This window comes from Wickerhamomyces anomalus (assembly GCF_001661255.1).
Source record: "Wickerhamomyces anomalus NRRL Y-366-8 unplaced genomic scaffold WICANscaffold_1, whole genome shotgun sequence".
NCBI classification, from domain to species: domain Eukaryota; kingdom Fungi; phylum Ascomycota; class Saccharomycetes; order Phaffomycetales; family Wickerhamomycetaceae; genus Hansenula; species Hansenula anomala.
Window position 1 is genome coordinate 1,750,281 of NW_017567110.1, and position 19,067 is coordinate 1,769,347.

The window sequence follows — 19,067 nt, forward strand, 5'->3', positions numbered from 1 at the left end:
AAAAAAAAAAAAAAAAAAAAATGCCAAAATTTAGCCGTTTTTTTGCATTTTTTATTTACTAATATGAAATAGCTGTCTTTTTAGTGTAATTAGATCCTAGTCTCGTTTTTTGGATGTTATTTTTGGCTTAGATATCGTTCTTTTTTTGTCTGCTTTAGCTTATATTATCGCCGGGATCTAAGCGGAAAAAGTAGATTGACACAAAAACTGAGCTTAATTTATCAAGTAGCCAGAAACCAGCTAATCTCGATATTTGACCAGTCCAACTGTTAAATTATCGATAATTAGATACCTTAAGTGAACTACACACCATTAGCTATAAATACAAACAACTTTTGCTGAAATAATCAAATCATGTCCCAAGAACAACATTCATCTACATCTTTTGGGGTTCACTCATCATCCAGTGCAGGTTGTGAAAATATTACAACAGGGGTTTCTAATACAATTAATTTAAAGACCCACATTCCAGCACCACCTAAATCACCAACGCAAAATTATCCAGCCGTTAGTAATGAGAGCAATAGAAAACACATATTAGAGTTTATTGAATCTGATTTTTATAAAAGCAAGATGCAAAAAACAAACCAAGTTTCAGTTGAAGCGGAGGGTAGCACTGTTGAACAGCAAGAGGCTGATATTGGTGCTGATATATCAAAATGCTTCAGTGGTTATCATCACGTGAAATGGTATGTCTCCAATGCAAAACAAGCGGCCAGTTATTTTATTCACTGCTTTGGGTTTCAATGGATAGCTTATAGAGGATTAGAGACTGGATCAAAGGCTATCTCAGGTCATGTTGTTAAGAATGGTGATGTCGTTTTTGAATTTGTATCACCAATTGTTGTTTCCAGTTCCGATCCAATAGTGAATTCACAATTAAACGACATTCACAATTTCATTAAAATTCATGGTGATGGTGTTAAAGATGTTGCATTTGGGGTCAACAATGTTCCAATGGTTTATGCGAATGCAATAAAGAATGGTGCTAAAGAAGTTAGAAGCCCTCAAAAGCTAGGAGATCATTATGGTATTGTTGAATGTGCAACAGTGGAGGTTTTCGATGATGTTCACCACACATTGATTGATTCATCTGGTTATAATGGTCTATTTTTACCTGCATATGTTTTTGTAACAGATAGCAAATCATCTGAATTTTATTTGAATCAGTTACCAAAAGTCAAATTTCTTCAAATTGATCACTGTGTTCAAAATGAAGATTGGAACCAACTGGAAAGGGCATGCTTGATGTATTCAAAGATTTTTGGATTCCACAGATTTTGGTCAGTTGACGAGAAAGCAGTTTCAACTCAATACTCAGCACTTCGTTCAGTTGTCATGGCTTCATCTAACGAGTTAGTTAAAATGCCTATCAATGAGCCAGCAGAAGGTCTTTTCAAATCACAAATAGAAGAATTTATAGAATTCAACAATGGATCTGGTGTTCAACACATAGCATTATTGACTGATGATATAATCACGTGTGTTAAAAACTTAAGATCCAGAGGTGTTTTATTCATTGATATTCCAGCAAAATATTACGATAATTTGAAAAGAAGGCTTCAGCAGTTCAACATCAAGCTTAATGAAAACCTTTCAGAATTGCAAAAGTTGGGAATTTTAGTTGACTTTGATGAAAATGGTTATTTGTTGCAATTATTTACCAAGCCATTAAGTGATAGACCAACTTTTTTTATGGAAATTATTCAAAGAAACAAGCATAATGGATTTGGAGCTGGTAACTTCAAAGCATTATTTGAAAGCATTGAAAGTGAGCAAAAGCTTCGTGGAACCCTAGAGAAGTCTACCCACTCAACCATCATGGAATAACATCACTATTATTTCTATCTTATTGGTAATGAATGACACTTGTGCAGATTGATAAATTTTTTGTAGGATAATAAGTTAATAAGCATCAGTAATTATTATTCAGCCTCTTCACTTACTAACGTTTGCGCAACCGCCGCAATTTGGCAGTGGTACCCGGATCTCGCATATCCTCATTTTGCAAAATTCGAATTTAAAATTCGTAGTACAACCTATTTATATGCAATAAAGTTGTCAAGAATAGCGCTTTCCAAAACAAAGAAGATTTTTGGTAGGAAACAATTGATAAAGTACCGATCTATACATTAGAAGACTGGCCAAAGTGTTGAAGTTTTTGTCCTTGTTTTTTTGATAGTTATTCCCCTGGTTTCTGTTGTTGTTTTTCACGAATTTTTGTTGTCCTTTTTGGCCGCCAGTTACTAATAGAAGTTCAATCATAAGAAAACAGAATATTCAAGATGCCTAATTCTGGGTATGTATCAAAGCTATATATTCGAATCCGTGAAGATTTTTTACTAACTTTTGGGATCTAGGAATTCCGGCATTACTGTGAAGATTGTTGCAGCTGAATCATTATATAAAAGGGATGTTTTCAGAAGTCCTGACCCATTTGCTGTTTTAACAGTTGACGGATCTCAAACTAAATCCACATCTGCTGCTAAGAAGACATTAAATCCTTACTGGAATGAAACATTCCAATTTCAAGCTAATGAAAATTCTATACTTGTGATTCAGGTCTTTGATCAAAAGAAATTCAAAAAGAAGGATCAAGGGTTTTTGGGTGTTGTGAATGTTAGAATAGGAGACGTTATAGATTTGAGTTCATCACACGAAGAAACCATCACTAGAGAATTGAAGAAATCTAATGATAATATAGTTGTCAGTGGAAGATTAATCATTGTTGTTTCACATAATGCTAATGGTAGCAATCGTCCATCAAGACCTGTGTCGACCACAGGTGCATCAAATGTTCAACAAACTTTACAATCAGGTGGTAATGCTGTTCCAAGTCAAGCCAATGGCGCTACTATTAATGCTCCTCCAGCCATTGGAAGTGGTACTCAAAGTCTTGCTGTCAACAACAATAATAGACAATATTCATCATTCGAGGATCAATATGGGAGATTACCGCCAGGTTGGGAAAGAAGAACTGATAATTTCGGTCGTACTTATTATGTGGATCATAATTCAAGAACAACAACTTGGAAAAGACCAACTTTGGAGCAATCTGAAACAGAAAGAGGTCAACAAAGACAAAATTTGACAGATGCTGAACGTAGACAGCATCGTGGTCGTACATTACCAGATGATAGACCATTATCACCAGGTGGAACAAACAATATCACCGTTAATAGTACTGGTACCACTCCTGCTGCAGCTGGAGCATCTGCTGTTTCAATGGCTGCTACTGGTGCTACAACTGCCGGTTTAGGAGAATTACCCCCAGGCTGGGAACAAAGATTTACTCCAGAAGGTCGTGCATATTTTGTGGATCATAACACTAGAACTACTACTTGGGTTGATCCAAGAAGACAACAATATATTAGAACTTATGGTCAAAATACCACAGTTCAACAACAACCTGTTTCACAATTGGGTCCATTACCAAGTGGCTGGGAGATGAGATTAACAAACACAGCAAGAGTTTATTTTGTTGATCATAATACAAAGACTACAACATGGGATGATCCAAGACTACCATCTTCATTAGATCAAAATGTTCCACAATACAAGAGAGATTTTAGAAGAAAAGTTATTTATTTCAGATCACAACCAGCTCTTAGAATTCTGCCAGGTCAATGCCATATTAAAGTTAGAAGAGATCACATATTTGAAGATTCCTATCAAGAAATAATGAGACAAACACCTGAAGACTTGAAGAAAAGATTAATGATTAAATTTGATGGTGAAGAAGGTTTAGATTATGGTGGTGTTTCAAGAGAATTTTTCTTCTTATTATCACATGAAATGTTTAATCCATTTTACTGTTTGTTTGAATATTCTGCTCATGATAACTATACATTACAAATTAATCCAAACTCAAACATTAATCCAGAACATTTGAATTATTTCAAGTTCATTGGTAGAGTTGTTGGTTTAGGTGTTTTCCATAGAAGATTCTTGGATGCCTTCTTCGTTGGTGCCTTGTATAAAATGATGTTGCATAAAAAGGTTATACTTCAAGATATGGAGGGTGTTGATGCTGAATTCTATAGATCTTTGAAATGGACTTTAGATAATGATATAGATGGTGTTTTAGATTTAACATTCAGTGCTGAAGATGAAAGATTTGGTGAACTAATAACTGTTGATTTGAAACCAAAAGGAAGAGACATTGAAGTTACGAATGAAAATAAGAAAGAATATGTTGAGTTGATTACAGAATGGAGAATTTACAAACGTGTCGAAGAACAATTTAAATCATTCATGGATGGTTTCAATGAATTGATACCTGAAGATCTAGTCAATGTTTTCGATGAAAGAGAACTTGAATTGCTAATTGGTGGTATTGCTGAAATTGATGTTGAAGACTGGAAGAAACATACCGATTATAGAGGTTATCAAGAAACCGATGAAGTTATTCAATGGTTCTGGAAGTGCATTACTGAATGGGATAATGAACAAAAAGCTAGATTGTTACAATTCACTACTGGTACATCAAGAATACCTGTCAATGGGTTTAAAGATTTGCAAGGTTCTGATGGTCCAAGAAGATTTACTATCGAAAAAGCTGGTGAATCTAATCAATTACCAAAGTCACATACTTGTTTCAACAGAGTTGATCTACCACCATATACCGATTATGAAGCTATGAAACAAAAATTAAGTCTAGCTGTTGAAGAAACTGTTGGTTTTGGTCAAGAATGATTACGTTTATTTGCATCTAAAATTTTAATGAGAAAAGATTTAAAAAAAAAGCTCACATCTTCAACATCATCATATTTTGTATTCAATATTATCACATTATTTTTATTATTATTATCATTTTTATTATCATCCATGTTAAAAGAAAAAAAGGAACAAAGAAATTTAGTTTTATTTGGTGTTTTCAACGTTTATTGTCATTTTTAATTTTTATCAAGTTTTTCGTTTTCAACTATTTTAGTAGTTGGATAATTATACAGCCATTCTTTTAGACATTTGTATGCCGTACTAGTACTAATCTAATCTTGCCTCCGCTAATGATCAATCTGCAATGGAGTATTTCTAAAGTACACCCACCTACACCATTCATATAAAGCTGTATCTAGCTTGTATACTGGTAAATAGGTACGGTTCGGGTCACAAATATTACGTAATCACGAGATAGTGAGAGTCAACAACGCCTTTTTAACTTCATCGGAAATCCGTGATAGTTTAGTGGCTAGAATCACCGTTTGTCGTTTGACAGTACATGGTAGACCGGGGTTCAATTCCCCGTCGCGGAGCACTTTTTTTTGCTTTCCAAAATTGGCGTTTTTGAGAGCTTAATCACTTGCTATGGTTTCTCTTTTTTTGTTATCTTTTGGCGTGGCTTTTGATAGTTTTGAAGCCAAATATTGAGTTGTATTGATACTTTTGGTTTTTTTTCGCTCCGAATGGATTCGCGAAAACATGATTGTAGATCAGTGATCAATGATCATTATTAAAGTGCCAATCGAATATAATCTCCAAGCCAAACAGTCTGACTTTCCAGCTAATTGAATTATATATACTCTACAATCAATAACACTTTCTAAAATTTTTTTCTTTCTTAATATACTATAATATGAACACAATGCAAACTCTAAAAGACGTTTCAAATATATAAACAGTGAAAACAATCCTTTAAATAGTTGTTAATATATAAAAAAATAACATAAATAGGCCGTCTCTTTGCAGTATTTTATGAGAATATGATCCAATTAATAATAAAATGTCATATTATGTGAAAAAAAAAAGGTAGTATATCCATAATTCTCAATAAAATAACAACAAAAAATAACCTTCCCCCAAATCATCAAATAGTTTATTTTTGAAAAGAAAAAAAGAATAACACTGTTTTGATCAGCATTAAATAAACATAAGTTTTAGTTAAACCAAAGGTAATAGTAGTAGATGTGAAAAATGACATGTCTCAATTTATAAATTTTTTTTTAAAAGTTTTTTTTTGTTTTGTTTTGATTTTTAGATCTCATTGAATATTTTAAATTTTTTGAAGAAAATATGTACTCCTTTCAACATTCCTTCATTTTAGATAATTTTCTTCTCTTTCAAGTTCTAATTTTTTGGTGGGGTGAATCTAATCTTTCTTGTTTTGATTGGAGCCCATTTGAATTTTTTAACATAGACGGAAATCAAGTATAAAGTAGATAAGACAATGACAGCTTTCAAACCTAATCTTTTACGTTCATCATGTTCTGGTTCAGCAGCCCAGTTTAAGAATGTTGTGACATCTTTAGCCATTTGTGAAGTTGTTGCTGGAGTACCATCTTCAAATTCAACAAGGTCATCAAATAAAACTCTACCCATAGCAATTGAACCACCTGGGAAGTATGGGTTATAGTTAGAACCTGGAGGTAAAACAACACCAGCTGGTGGGTCATCTGGATAACCAGTTAATAAGGCAAAGATATAATCACAAGCACCGTGTCTAGCTTTAACAATCAATGATAAATCTGGAGGTAAAGCACCTTGGTTGGCAGCTCTAGCAGCTTGTTCATTAGCATAAGGACCTGGGATATAATCAGCTAATTTACCTGGTCTCTTTCTTGGGTTACCTTGGTCATCAGGTTCATCATCATATTCGAATTCTTCAGCCATAGCTCTAACTTCAGAGTTTGAATGAGAGACACCAACTAAAGTTCTCCAAGCGACTCTGTCTAAAGAATGACAAGCGGCACAAACTTCACGATAAACTTGGTAACCTCTTCTAATTGAAGCATGGTCGAAAGTATCAAGCATACCACCATGGGACCAGTTGTAAGCTGGAGGATGTAAACCATGTTCAGCAGCGGTCATGGCATCAGCAGTGACTGAATCTTCATATAATAAGTAAGATGCAGTTAAACCTGAAGCAGCAACACCACCAGCAATGAATTTTTTAGCAAGACTGGTTGGCTCAGCAGCAGCTTGTTTAGCTGTGGTTGAGAAATTTTTCTAAAAAAAAGAAGTTAGTAATTATACTTGGATTAAAAATGGCTTCTGGTGTCTAATGTAGTGGTTGGGTACCCTTTTTTCGATTTGTTGTTGTTGATCTTTAGGCTAAAAAAAAGAATTGATAAATGATGACTTCCTCGAGATTTTGAATTGTGAAATAGCTCATTTTGAACTGAACAAATCATTCCTCAATATAATTATACCTTTTAAATTCTTCAATTATTTGTATTTTTGGATTGTAAACGTTCAATTTGGTTGATACCCAAAATACCGATTGGCTCAAGCCAACACACTAGACACCAAAAGCAATACTGCAGATTAAATGGGACATACGATGTTAGTTCTGACAGTGGATCTGATAGAAGAGAACATCTTGAACTATGTGATAAAAGTCTATTCTATTCAATGTTGAAAGGGAATATTTAAAGAGAGTTATTCGACTTTTTGTACAGATGTTGATGATTTTTATTGTATGAAAATTAAATTTTGTTTTATTGGATGAAAAGTGATTTTTTTTTTCAGACTGCGCTTCGAGAACTCCAAGGCAAAAAACAACAAACAAAGTGGTTTAAACCGGGTATTCTGCTATTCTAAGGCTCATATAACCATGTAGAGACATTCCAAATAGATGATTCTGACCATAGCACCCTTTCCAGGGATTCAATTGGAGCTAGTTCAGGTGTTATTCAATCAAGCACATGTCATTGGTGCGGCATAGGCGTTGCGACGGTGCGCGACACTTGTGCACGCTGATTTTAAATGGGAAATTGCAGTGCTCTGATTTGCTGGGGCTCCATTCGAGTCTGGGCAGACGCATTTGTACAGGGTGTTTTTCCAAGGGCTTCGCGAATGGATTTGGATTGTTTTGATTTGAAAACAGAATCAAGCGCGTTTACTATTGTTGTGTTCATCATCATCATCATCATCATAATGTCTTCTGAGTTTGACGTGAGATCATCGTTTGTCTCTGTGGTGGACCATCTTCCTTCAGATATCATAAGAAAGCTATGGTTGATACAGACTTTGAACTTGAATTACGAATCATTGAAACAAGAACTAGACCTATTGTTGAGACAGATCAAACAACATGATATACCCAAGGACACATATCTCCAGAAAGTATCCAAGATCAATCATATAGCAAATCAATTGACACGTACGAGGCTTGAGTCTTTGGAAGAGGCAAAATCAATTAGCTCAACAATCAAAATCACAAAGTTAAATCTTGAAAATCAATACAATCAACTTCAACAGGATCAAAAGATTTATGAACAAGAAATGGCAAACAATGGGAAAGGCAGTGCTGCCAAACATGCTGAAAGAACAAACAAGAGAACTACTACAAAGAATTCCAAGCCCAAAATCACACTGAAGCTGAATATAAGTAAGAAAAAGGATAAAGTTAAAGAGAAAGCTACGTCGTCACCAGCCATCAAAATTACTAAACGTAAAAGAGGTAGACCCCATAAACACAAAGTACCAGAAGAACAAATCGTTAATGAGGTAAATGATGAAGATAATGACAATCACTTGTACTGTATCTGTCGAAGAACTAGTTTTGGTGAAATGATTGGCTGTGATAATCCAAAATGTAAATATGAATGGTTCCACTACAGTTGCGTTGGATTAACAAGAGCTCCAAGAGGTAGATGGAACTGTCCTTTATGCAAAAATAGAAAAAAACACAAATGAATGGGATCAATCTTCCTTTTTTTCATCTTCATCTGACCAAATTGAATCTTCAAAGAAATATAACCAACTCAATCCACACCAACTTGCAATAACACCAATACCACAATAAACACTATAAATCATCAACCCAACAAATTCAAATTTGGCAAATAAGGCATATCTTTTTTTGAAAAGGCCAATGATGAAGACCATTAACACCATGGGTATTAAACTGAATAAATAGATCAATGAAATTCTATCAAAGAGGAAAATTCTTTTCTTGAAGGTTCTTTGCTTTGAAACTTCCATAAATGATAATGAATAAATAATGAACCAAATAAATGTGTACAATTGTTTAATTAAATTTTGGTTTGGTAATAATGGGAATAAACTAACATAACCTGCACCTGCTAATACTAAAAATGAATTCAATAATCTTCTTTCATTAATCAAAAATGTAAAAGGGATAATAATTAACATTATTGCCTTTTCATGAACGTGCCATCCAAATAAAAATGAAGCATATGCATTAAGAGTTAATGCACCAATCAATCTTTTGAAATTTGGTTGTAATAATAATGGTAATAAGGACAAGATATCATAGAATAATGTCAATAAAAATGTAACCCTTGGTGTTATATTTGGCAAAATAATGAAAAAAACATCTTGAACTAAACCTCTTGTACCAGTATTAGCTGTACTTGCAATTTGAGCATCAATAACTGCAATGGAAGGAGTTCCAATAGCTTTAGCTAAAACATTATTAAAATATGGTCTTTTCAAAACAACAACCAAGATTTTATCCAAAAATGAATAAATAGCCCAGATATTTGGCGCCCAGTATGCATGTGTTAATCCTCTAGAAAATGGGAATAATCTTGCCAATAAGTTTGGAATGACTCCATAATAAACAAATGGAGCAAATGCAACACCAAATATAAACAAGACGATAGAACCTAATTTGATCAATTTGTCCCATTTGATGAATTTTATTATACTCTTTTGACTAACATCTAAAACAACTTTTCTCAACAAAAATACAAATACAGCTGGTGCTAAATATAAGAATATATGCTTGAAACAAAGCAATGTAGCAAATAATGCACCCAACAGATAATAACGTTCATGAGCAGCAGCGACAATGACACCAATCAAAAGACCAAACATCATCCCATTATATTGGAAATGAATATGATCAACAATTAATAATCCAGGTGATAAAACAAGCGAGCTTGCAATAATGAAACTTAGAATCTTATCTTTACTGAAGTTGATATAAGTTTGCAAGATTGCAAATAATAAAATTTCAGATATTATCACAGTACTTCTTTGGAAAACAACAGTAGGCCAACCATATGCCCCCTTTTCCACAATATCCAAACATCCGTCATCTTTGACTATTTGTGGAACAAACTGTGATAAAAACCATTCAAAATATGCAAAAAATGGGGGATAATCTAACGTCCATTGACTTGTTTTCTCTAAATACCAATCTTTCAAAGGTAATTTATTTGTTATTGCCAACCAATTTCTATGAACATCAAAATCTGTAGAGTGATAAGTATCAAATAACAAGACTTTCAGTATGGTAGCTGCTACCCATATGTTCCATAATGAGAAATTTCTCTTATATTTCAATGGTGTTTTGGATTCTGGCTTTGAATGAATTGCATCACTAGCTTCATTTAAACTTTTCGACTTCCCCTTCTCCTTGCGATTCTTCAAAGTTGACATTGTGGAAATTAATAGAGCAAACCACCAGTTGAGCAATCACACAAGAGATCAATAGACCAATTGGAAGGACAAACAGAGTTTGTTTACTTGTTTGTTTAATGGTGATGAATCTTTGAAATGTTCAAAATTTACCCTCTACGATCGAGCTAATTCGCGACGTAAGCCGGTTTGCGCACGCAAAACGCCAGCACACCCATTCGCGAAAATATTGTGATGATTTGAGGAAGCAGTAAGAGCTCTCCCTTAATCGTTGTTGATAAGGCAAGAGTAATCATCAAGACAGATCCAGAAAACGATCATCGGGTTTAGTCTGTCAATTGATCAAGAAGAGTTAAAACATGATGGCTGATGATGGTTTGGAAGCTTCGCACTGGGATGACGTGGTGTCGTCTAACCCTTCAAGATTTGCAGAATCTAATATAGTCAATGAATTATCAAGCACACTTTCACATCAAACTTTAGAAAACGATGAAGACAAAGAAGAAGAAGGAAAAGAATGGAATGAAGATGATTCAAAACCAACAGCTGATGAAACACTCGAAACTGAAGTTACTAAGATTGATGAGAACGATAAGTCCAACGAAGGGATCAATGAGGAAGAAGGCGTTAAAACTCAACACCGTCAACCAGATACAAGTGGCCTTTTATCCTCATTAACTGTGGATGCTGATAAAGGCGTCATATCAGAAAGTTTCAAATCACCAAAGAAGGACGAATCATTGTTCAGAGATACAAACAAAGGGTTGAATTTCGGGAGTGACGATGAAGAGGAAACACAAGCAAAATCTCCACAACAAAACATAACATCACCAACTAAACTTGCAAGTCGTCGAAAGAATGTTTACAAAGCACCAAGGTTTCGTCGTAATGGATTGAAACAACCACAACAATTAGCATCAGCATCATCATCAAATAACGGATCTAATGATATTTTACAAAGTGATAACCAAGAAGTTCTTGGTCCATTAGGAATAAATGACGATTCGGAAGCAAAAGATGAAGGATTAGAATCTCCTGCTGATAAGCTTTTGAAAGCTGCTGATGCTCCACTATTTGACATAAACAGAACACCTTTATCACCATTAAAATCCAATAATAGACCCGGATCTTACCAAGCCTCATCTACAGCTGCAACAGAAACTTCTACGGCAGAGTCAAGCGAACCACAAGATCCCCAGCAACAATTAGAACAATCCAAAATACACCAAAAGCAAAAGCAAGAGAAAGAACCTGCTGTCAAATTAGATATTTCAGTTGGAGATCCAATCAAAGTTGGTGATTTAACTTCTGCTCATATTGTCTATAGCGTTCGCACAAATACTGACTCAGAACTATTGAGGTCACCACAAACAGTTGTTTCAAGAAGATATAGAGATTTCAGGTGGTTATATCGTCAACTACAGTCAACTCATCCAGGTAGAATTATTCCACCACCACCAGATAAACAAGCTGTTGGCAGATTCAATGATGATTTTATAGAAGCAAGAAGATTTGCATTGGAAAGAATGCTGGTCAAAATTTCAAAGAGTCCAGTTTTGCAAACCGATCCCGATTTTATAATGTTTCTACAAAGTGAAAGATTTTCATCAGAAGCAAGGGAACGCGAAAAAGCTGCTGGTGCTACATCAACTTTCACAGCTAGTGAAAAAGATAATGATGCAAGTTTGAATGCTAGTGGAGGATTCTTAAGCTCTATTGGTGGAGCATTTTCATTTTCTCCAAAGATTGTGGAACCTGATGAGTTTTTCAAAGACAAGAAATCTTATGTTGAAGCCTTAGATCAACAGTTTAAGCTTTTTTTGAAAAATTTGGAAACAATTGTTATTCAAAGACATGACTTATCTATTGTGACTGAAGAATTTGCAAATATAGTTGCAACCTTAGCTGATTTGGAAGTTTCCAAGAGCTCTACTGAATTATTCCAGGAATTTTCCACAACACAATTGAGAATCAAAGAATTATTGGATAGACTTTCCTTGCAGGATATGCTAACTTTAGGGTCCACACTAGATGAGTATCAAAGAGTTATTGGAAGTATCAAGACAACTTTTCATCAAAGAGATAAGATTTTGGTTCAATTGGCTGGTTCAGAATCGGAATTAAAAAAGAAACAAGCGTCTTTTGATAAGACTTTTAAGTACAATAGAACTCATACTGAAAAAATTGATGCTTTAAAATTGGAGCTTGATGCACTTGAACAAAAGCATAATGGTATTAGATCCAAATTTGATGACATTAGCAGCACAATTAAAGATGAATTGGCAACTTTTGAAATTGAAAAAATTCAAGATTTTAGAAACTCGATTGAGATATTTTTGGAAAGTACTATTGAGAGCCAAAAAGAGGCTGTTGAACTTTGGGAAACCTTTTACGATGTCAATTTATCTTCAGTAGCATAAATAAACATGCTTAAACTGATATGTTTTATTAAATGTACATATTTACAAATATTGTAGTGACCACCAAAACCACCTTCGTTCATTCATCCTCTAATGCGTCATCGTCATCATCATTGATTTCATTCTCAAATATCTTTTTCATTTCTTCAATCACTTTCACTTGTTCACTAATTTGGTCATACTTGACAATCATACCATCAAATGCATAACAGTAATCTGATTGAACCACAATATTGTTTGAAATTTCAGGAAATTTGGGGTATCTTTGACTGAAATGTGTTAGGATTAGCTTCTTAGCCTTCATATTATTTGAAACGTCAATTGCTTCATTGATTGTACAATGTCTTTTCAATTTCGCTTCTTCTTCTTTACTATTCTCCAATGTAGCTTCATGAATCAACAAATCACTTGCTTTACCAATTCCATTTGAAAAAGAATACAAGTTAGGTCTTGTGTCACCCGAATAAGAAACCTTGAAAGTATTTGGTCCTTCAATGTCACCATGTTGGGAAGTTTTGAAAGTTATAGAACATGAATATGCCCAAGCACAATGTATAGCTCGACATGTAGCAAGTTTCTTGATGCCCACACCCCGGTAAAGTGAAAGTATAGCATTGATATCTCTTTTTGGAGACTTAGTAGCTGAAACAAAGTCCATCTCTGTACCAATTTCGAAGTCTTCGAAGTCAATTTGTTCAACTTCGTTTCTCTCTTTCCCAACCAAAAAGTTTTCACAGCTAATGTAAGTGATTCGATCCAAAATAGATTTATCACCTTCGACATTGAACCATTCATTAACAAAATGACTGTATTGCCATGGAGTCACCAAGTAAAGTGGCTGATCATTGTTATGGTTGAACTTGTACCACTCCTTGAGGATAGAAATAATACCAAGATGATGATCCGCATGTAAATGACTTAGGTAAACCAGTTTGAGCTCTTTGAAATAAAACTCAAGGTTTTCAGGACCCAATGTTCTCTTTATTGTTCCCAATGTATTTTCACCAGCATCAAGTAATACAGATCTATACCCAACTCCTTCCTCACTTTCATATGGAATTCTAACCAAAGATGAACTCACATTACGATATTTTGATGGTAATGCACTCCCAGTACCCAAAGTTATAGTTTCGACCTGATCAATTAGTGGTAAGCCTGCTTTGATCGACTTACTGGAAACTGATGATTCATCCAGTATCTGATCTCTTTTATGCTTCAAATCTAAATTCAAAGGAACAACTTCATTTTCAAGTAAGCTGTTCCAATCAAAAGCACCGGATTCTCCAGATTCTGTAATGTTAATTTGATTAGGGATGCCTTTGGTTGTTGAGACTATTTCAAAAGATTGCCCTTTTAAACATAGCTTGATATTTTCACTGATATTCTCTGGCAAAAGGCTTTGGGCTTCTGATGACGACTGAATGTTGAACTGATTTATCAGCAAGCATTTCAACTTCAAAGTCATTAAGGCAGATCCTTCAAACACTATAGAATCTGGACAGTAACGAGGATGTGAAATATGATGACGACAATCAGGACCAAACGATTCAATGAATTTCATATAAGATTCTGAAAAAGGTTCGACTTCATCCGCTAAGAAGTGGAAAATTAAACCAACATTATCACCCCAATTTGTTTCATATGCACTTTGAAGAAATTCATTAGAGGGTATATCAATGACAAGAACTTTTTGAAATATTCTAGATTCTGAAAGAACATCAGCTGGCTTAACGATTCTACCGTCTTCAAGCTCAACCTCTTTCCCTGATGCTAAAAGACCATAGAATCTTTTATTTGTAATGTTTAACTGTTTTGCTTTTTCAACTTGAAATTTACCTCTTGTGGGATCGAATTGAATTTCATAACAAGTGGAAATTTTATTCTTTGTGACATCTGGTAATTTGATATGAACATATTTTCTTGAAGAATTAACATCATCTTGTTGTTGTTTCTTTTGTCCAACTTTTTCAGCATCCATTCCCTGTGATCTTTCAACTGGCGCAGAAGTTGGGAACATATTTTGAACCAATCTTTTCAATTTTTGTTGAGACTGCTCATCAAAAGTTCCTGTATTAGAGCTTCCCTTTAAATTAATAGTTTTGACATTTATGGCCTCTTCTTTGAGAGATTCACCAGTTTTTTGGATTTTTGTTGTTATATTCATTCCAAATCTGAAAACAAAGTTTCTCCATGATGATATGGCATAGTCCAATATCCCACTCCCATTAACAATATTCAAATATTTAGAGCCTTGATCACTTATTGTTAAAATTAAACCAGCCAAACCACCCACTCTTTCCCAGTTCAAATCACCAGTTAGAAAGATGGTTGATAATTTTGAAACTTTCAATTTTTGTTGATTGAGCGCCCTTTGTGAACCTTCAGGAATACTACCAAATAAATACCTTTTATTATCCGTTATAAGTAGCAAAGACGGCTGTCTGGTATCTGATGTTGGGTGCGTGATAACTTTAAACTGATACATGCCTGGTGCTTTCTCCTCTCTAAGTCCTCCTCTTATAGCTGTTGAATGTTTAGATATTCCAGATTTGAACCTTACCTGGTATTTGATGTTTATAACTAGCTTTTTTCTTGAGATCAAGGATGGTTCTCTAAAAGGAGAACTTGCAAAGACCTGGAGATGTCTTGAATAGGAACCCAATATGATGACTTATTTTGATCGGAACCTTCTATACGCCCTTCTTTGCTCAAGTTGAATAGCAAAATTTCAAAGTTAAGCAATACAGTATGGTGTGCCTTCGAAGGATTAATAAGGATTTCAGTTGACTACCCCTTTGTTATATTAGATCAACATGATTGAATAGTACTTGTAGGCCTGAAACTTTTCAAGATTTTTTTTTCGGTTTATCGATGAGCTGTCATATTGTTACGTGTAAGTAACATATTCTCTACAAAAATTCTTTTCAACAAACATTTTAAACCGTTATTATTATGCTCTTAAATGAGCTGATGCATTTTTGTATAAGCTCTGCCAAATAAAGGCTTCACTCAAAAGAAGTTCTATATCTTTTTCCGTCCATCCTTTTGTAGGTGGGTTTTGCAAAAACATCATAATTTCTTGAAATTCCATTGTCTTCAATTCATCACTCCATTTCACCAAAAATGCAGCACATACATAAACATGAAACTCACTAAACCCATTGGTTTCACTAAGGTAAGTATCCCACATACGTATAGTGTTTTTGACCGAAACTTCTCTCATTAGTAAACAATTCATCCATCTAAATGAGAATTGAATAAATTCTATATTTTCCGCTTCCAAGTGATAGTATAAAGATGAGTCAATCCTGTTGATCAGATCCTTTAATGCACTAACTTGTCTTATGATACCTGGTTGAGCATGGATATAGTTATCTTGAATACCATCCAACAATTTTGTTAAACACCAAAAGGTATCAGCCTCTACAGCGTCTAGAACATGTTTTGGCAAGATTTTTGGATCAAATAATTCCACATCAACATCTTCTTCAATATATGAGCTCAAGAAAGTTTGAAATAGTGGTGTAGCAAGATCGTTTATACCTTGAACATAACCAGATGCAGGGTGCCTCACTGCCCATAGATACAAAATTCTTTCTAAAGCTCTTTGTGTGGATTCAAAGCTGTAAAGCTTGATATGTGGATTGGTTCTTGGGATATCAATTTCTATTTGATGCCATGTTGCAGGTTCTTTATTGTCATTGAAAACTTGATCGATACCTTCAAGATACTCTTGTCTTTTCTTTGCAAGTTGAGTGACTCTTCTGTCTGAATTTGTTGGGAGATACCCTAGTAGCAGTTGCCAACTGATTGGTCTTAGCTCTGTGGGTATACCATTCCATGCCATTTTTTTCAACGCAGCCAAATCAACATTAGGTTCTTGTATAAGTTTTTTGAATCTGTTGAATCTTGATATAATGGCGTTCAACTCTTCAATTTCTTTGACTGATTGATCCTCTTTTGTAATTTTTGGTCCATAAAGTGTATAAAGTGAGTTTGCTGGGTCTTTCATAATGCCATCAACATGGTTCTTTACACCCGATGAACTTTTTTTGTGATGATGCTTTCCTAAAACTGGATACTCAAATGATTTTGAAAGATTATTTTCAAAGAATTTTGGTTGGGAATCTACTGATGATAAACCTTGGTCAACATCAGCATCCCAATCATCATCAAGATCGGTGTATTGATCAGAATGTCTTGGTGTGGAAGATGGAGATTCCAGTTTGAAGGAATTTCTACCGACAAGTTTTGGTTTTGGCTTAGTTGGTTTTGAAGAGCTGTTAGTGCTGGGAAGGTTGACGGATGACGATGATGATGATTTCTCATTTAAACCTAGATGGGAAAAGGATGCACCAACAACTTTCATATCATCAGCAATTACAGACTTTTTGTTTCTGTCTTTCTCTTTGAATGCCGATGATAATGATCTCAAAAATGAATGTGGTGAATGACTTGGGTTACCACGACCTCCTCCATCATCGAAAACAAATTCGTTTTGATCTATATGTTATTGTTAGTTTTGCTCGAATGTTAAACTCCTTGCATATGGAATAACCAACTTACAAACCTGAACCATTTCCTAAATTGTCAGTAAAAGAGACTAAAAAACCAACAATCCGAGAAGAACATATACTCACTGGTTGACTATGATTCTGTTTTGGTATGCCCATGGTTGTTGATATTTGGGAATTCGAACAACAATACCAAAGATGCTATGTGTCCAAACTTGAGATCTTGCAATTTCAGGGAGACAAACTCTCAAAATGCTTCCAATGTTGCACTCAAAACTGACACAGTATGAATTGGAGGGAAAACAACTCAATAGGACACGATATTGATGCCTTTTTGGTCGGTGAAGTTGTTTGAAAGTGAAGATGAGAGAGTGTGTTTCGTTTAAAAGAGCACTTGTAAACATTTGATCCACAGCATATTTCTCATGGAAAAGTAATTTAAGATGTTTCGGGAAATAATCTGTTTCGGGAATGGTTAGGAAGCACTCGGGATAGTTTGGCTACTGGTCTTTACAAAGCTTTTAGAAATCAGTAAGAAAATGGATACAAAGAAGGCCTGTTGAGTAGATTTAATAAACCATCTACACAATAAACCCTCTCGTTTTCTAGACCTCTTCCCTGGTTTTGCCAACTCGTGGCCAAATGCTGTCAAAAAACATTTTCCATGTAATTTTGCTGGCCCTACCGCAATCACATTTTCGAGTCAAAAAGATTAATAAATGCATTAATTACACAAGCAAAACATGTACTTAAATGAAGATGAATCTCGTTAAAACTCTTTTCTTTGAAGTCTCTGCTAGCTAAGTGTTTCAACAGCATTTCATTGCATACCCTTTTTCCTTGAGAAAGCTCATATCATAATATTTTATAATGTCAGATTCAACATCTAAACCAGCTGGTCGTACTATTCTAGCTTCAAATATTGCCAAAGGTTTCATCTCAGAAGTTGAAGAAGGTGTCAAACAATTGGGGAGATCTCCAAAACTTGTCGGATTTTTAGCTAATGATGATCCTGCTGCTCAAATGTATGCTGACTGGACTGGTAAAACCTCCAAATCTCTTGGGTTTGATTATGAATTGAGAGTTGTTAACAAGGATGATTTAGAAGAAGCCATCATTGACGCCAATGGAGATGATAAAGTTGACGGTATAATGGTTTACTTTCCAGTATTTGGTAACAGACAAGATCAATACTTACAACAAGTTGTTTCTTTGGAAAAAGATGTTGAAGGTTTGAACCATAAATATATTCAAAACATGTACCATAATGTTAGATTCCTAGATGCAGAGGAGAAACAAAAATCCGTTCTTCCTTGTACCCCATTAGCTGTTGTCAAAATTTTGGAATATTTGGGTGTATACAATAACCTTTTGGCATATGGTAATAGATTATATGGTAAACAAGTTGTTGTTGTTAATAGATCAGAAATTGTTGGTCGTCCTTTAGCTGCATTATTGGCCAATGATGGTGCTACTGTATATTCTGTTGATTTGGATGGTATTCAAAGATTCACTAGAGGTGAAGGTTTGAAATTGAGCAGACACCAAGTCGTTGATGTTGACCTATCTTTAGAAGAAGTTGCCAAAAATGCAGATGTCATTATCACTGGTGTTCCATCTCCAAACTATAAATTCCCTAATGAGTTTGTTAAAGACGGTGCTATTGCTGTCAACTTTTCAAGTGAAAAGAATTTTAACCCAGATGTAAAAGAAAAAGCCAGTCTTTATGTTCCAATGATTGGTAAAGTTACTATCGCAATGCTTTTAAGAAACTTGTTGAGATTGGTTAACAACAAAAAATAAT

General features: G+C 34.6%; 9 protein-coding genes and 1 non-coding gene across 10 annotated transcripts; 6 read left to right on the plus strand and 4 right to left on the minus strand.

The window, feature by feature from the left end:
• Nucleotides 1–573: 573 nt before the first annotated feature.
• WICANDRAFT_27477 (uncharacterized protein) lies at nt 574–1,830 on the plus strand (the record flags this gene model as incomplete). Its single annotated transcript, XM_019181377.1, has 1 exon — nt 574–1,830. The coding sequence occupies one exon, from the start codon at nt 574–576 to the stop codon at nt 1,828–1,830; it is 1,257 nt and encodes a 418-aa protein (XP_019041527.1).
• Nucleotides 1,831–2,071: 241 nt separating this feature from the next.
• Nucleotides 2,072–4,954, plus strand: RSP5 (NEDD4 family E3 ubiquitin-protein ligase). Its single transcript, XM_019186123.1, has 2 exons — nt 2,072–2,299; nt 2,361–4,954. The coding sequence occupies exons 1-2, from the start codon at nt 2,286–2,288 to the stop codon at nt 4,693–4,695; spliced, it is 2,349 nt and encodes a 782-aa protein (XP_019041528.1). The 5' UTR covers nt 2,072–2,285; the 3' UTR covers nt 4,696–4,954.
• A 219-nt stretch (nt 4,955–5,173) lies between these two features.
• WICANDRAFT_t12 lies at nt 5,174–5,255 on the plus strand. The gene has a single exon. It is a non-coding gene; the product is annotated as a tRNA-Asp (tRNA).
• An 811-nt stretch (nt 5,256–6,066) lies between these two features.
• Nucleotides 6,067–7,317, minus strand: CYT1 (ubiquinol--cytochrome-c reductase catalytic subunit CYT1; the record flags this gene model as incomplete). The annotated part of the gene is made up of 2 exons (XM_019184396.1): nt 6,067–6,945; nt 7,279–7,317. 2 exons carry the CDS (start codon nt 7,315–7,317, stop codon nt 6,067–6,069), a joined length of 918 nt encoding a protein of 305 aa, XP_019041529.1.
• Nucleotides 7,318–8,454: 1,137 nt separating this feature from the next.
• YNG1 (Yng1p) lies at nt 8,455–8,637 on the plus strand (the record flags this gene model as incomplete). Its single annotated transcript, XM_019181009.2, has 1 exon — nt 8,455–8,637. A coding segment is annotated over one exon (183 nt), but the record flags the coding sequence as incomplete, so codon positions are not given.
• Nucleotides 8,638–8,643: 6 nt separating this feature from the next.
• Nucleotides 8,644–10,350, minus strand: ALG8 (dolichyl-P-Glc:Glc1Man(9)GlcNAc(2)-PP-dolichol alpha-1,3-glucosyltransferase; the record flags this gene model as incomplete). The annotated part of the gene is made up of 2 exons (XM_019185371.1): nt 8,644–10,240; nt 10,316–10,350. 2 exons carry the CDS (start codon nt 10,348–10,350, stop codon nt 8,644–8,646), a joined length of 1,632 nt encoding a protein of 543 aa, XP_019041531.1.
• Nucleotides 10,351–11,540: 1,190 nt separating this feature from the next.
• WICANDRAFT_26626 (sorting nexin 1) lies at nt 11,541–12,749 on the plus strand (the record flags this gene model as incomplete). Its single annotated transcript, XM_019181282.1, has 1 exon — nt 11,541–12,749. A coding segment is annotated over one exon (1,209 nt), but the record flags the coding sequence as incomplete, so codon positions are not given.
• Nucleotides 12,750–12,849: 100 nt separating this feature from the next.
• TRZ1 (tRNase Z) lies at nt 12,850–15,234 on the minus strand (the record flags this gene model as incomplete). Its single annotated transcript, XM_019180789.1, has 2 exons — nt 12,850–14,700; nt 14,746–15,234. Coding segments are annotated over 2 exons (2,340 nt in total), but the record flags the coding sequence as incomplete, so codon positions are not given.
• A 471-nt stretch (nt 15,235–15,705) lies between these two features.
• On the minus strand, nt 15,706–16,803 carry GYP1 (GTPase-activating protein GYP1; the record flags this gene model as incomplete). The annotated part of the gene is made up of 1 exon (XM_019180696.1): nt 15,706–16,803. A coding segment is annotated over one exon (1,098 nt), but the record flags the coding sequence as incomplete, so codon positions are not given.
• A 1,087-nt stretch (nt 16,804–17,890) lies between these two features.
• MTD1 (methylenetetrahydrofolate dehydrogenase (NAD(+))) lies at nt 17,891–19,062 on the plus strand (the record flags this gene model as incomplete). The annotated part of the gene is made up of 1 exon (XM_019186124.1): nt 17,891–19,062. A coding segment is annotated over exon 1 (703 nt), but the record flags the coding sequence as incomplete, so codon positions are not given.
• Between the last annotated feature and the right edge of the window lie 5 nt (nt 19,063–19,067).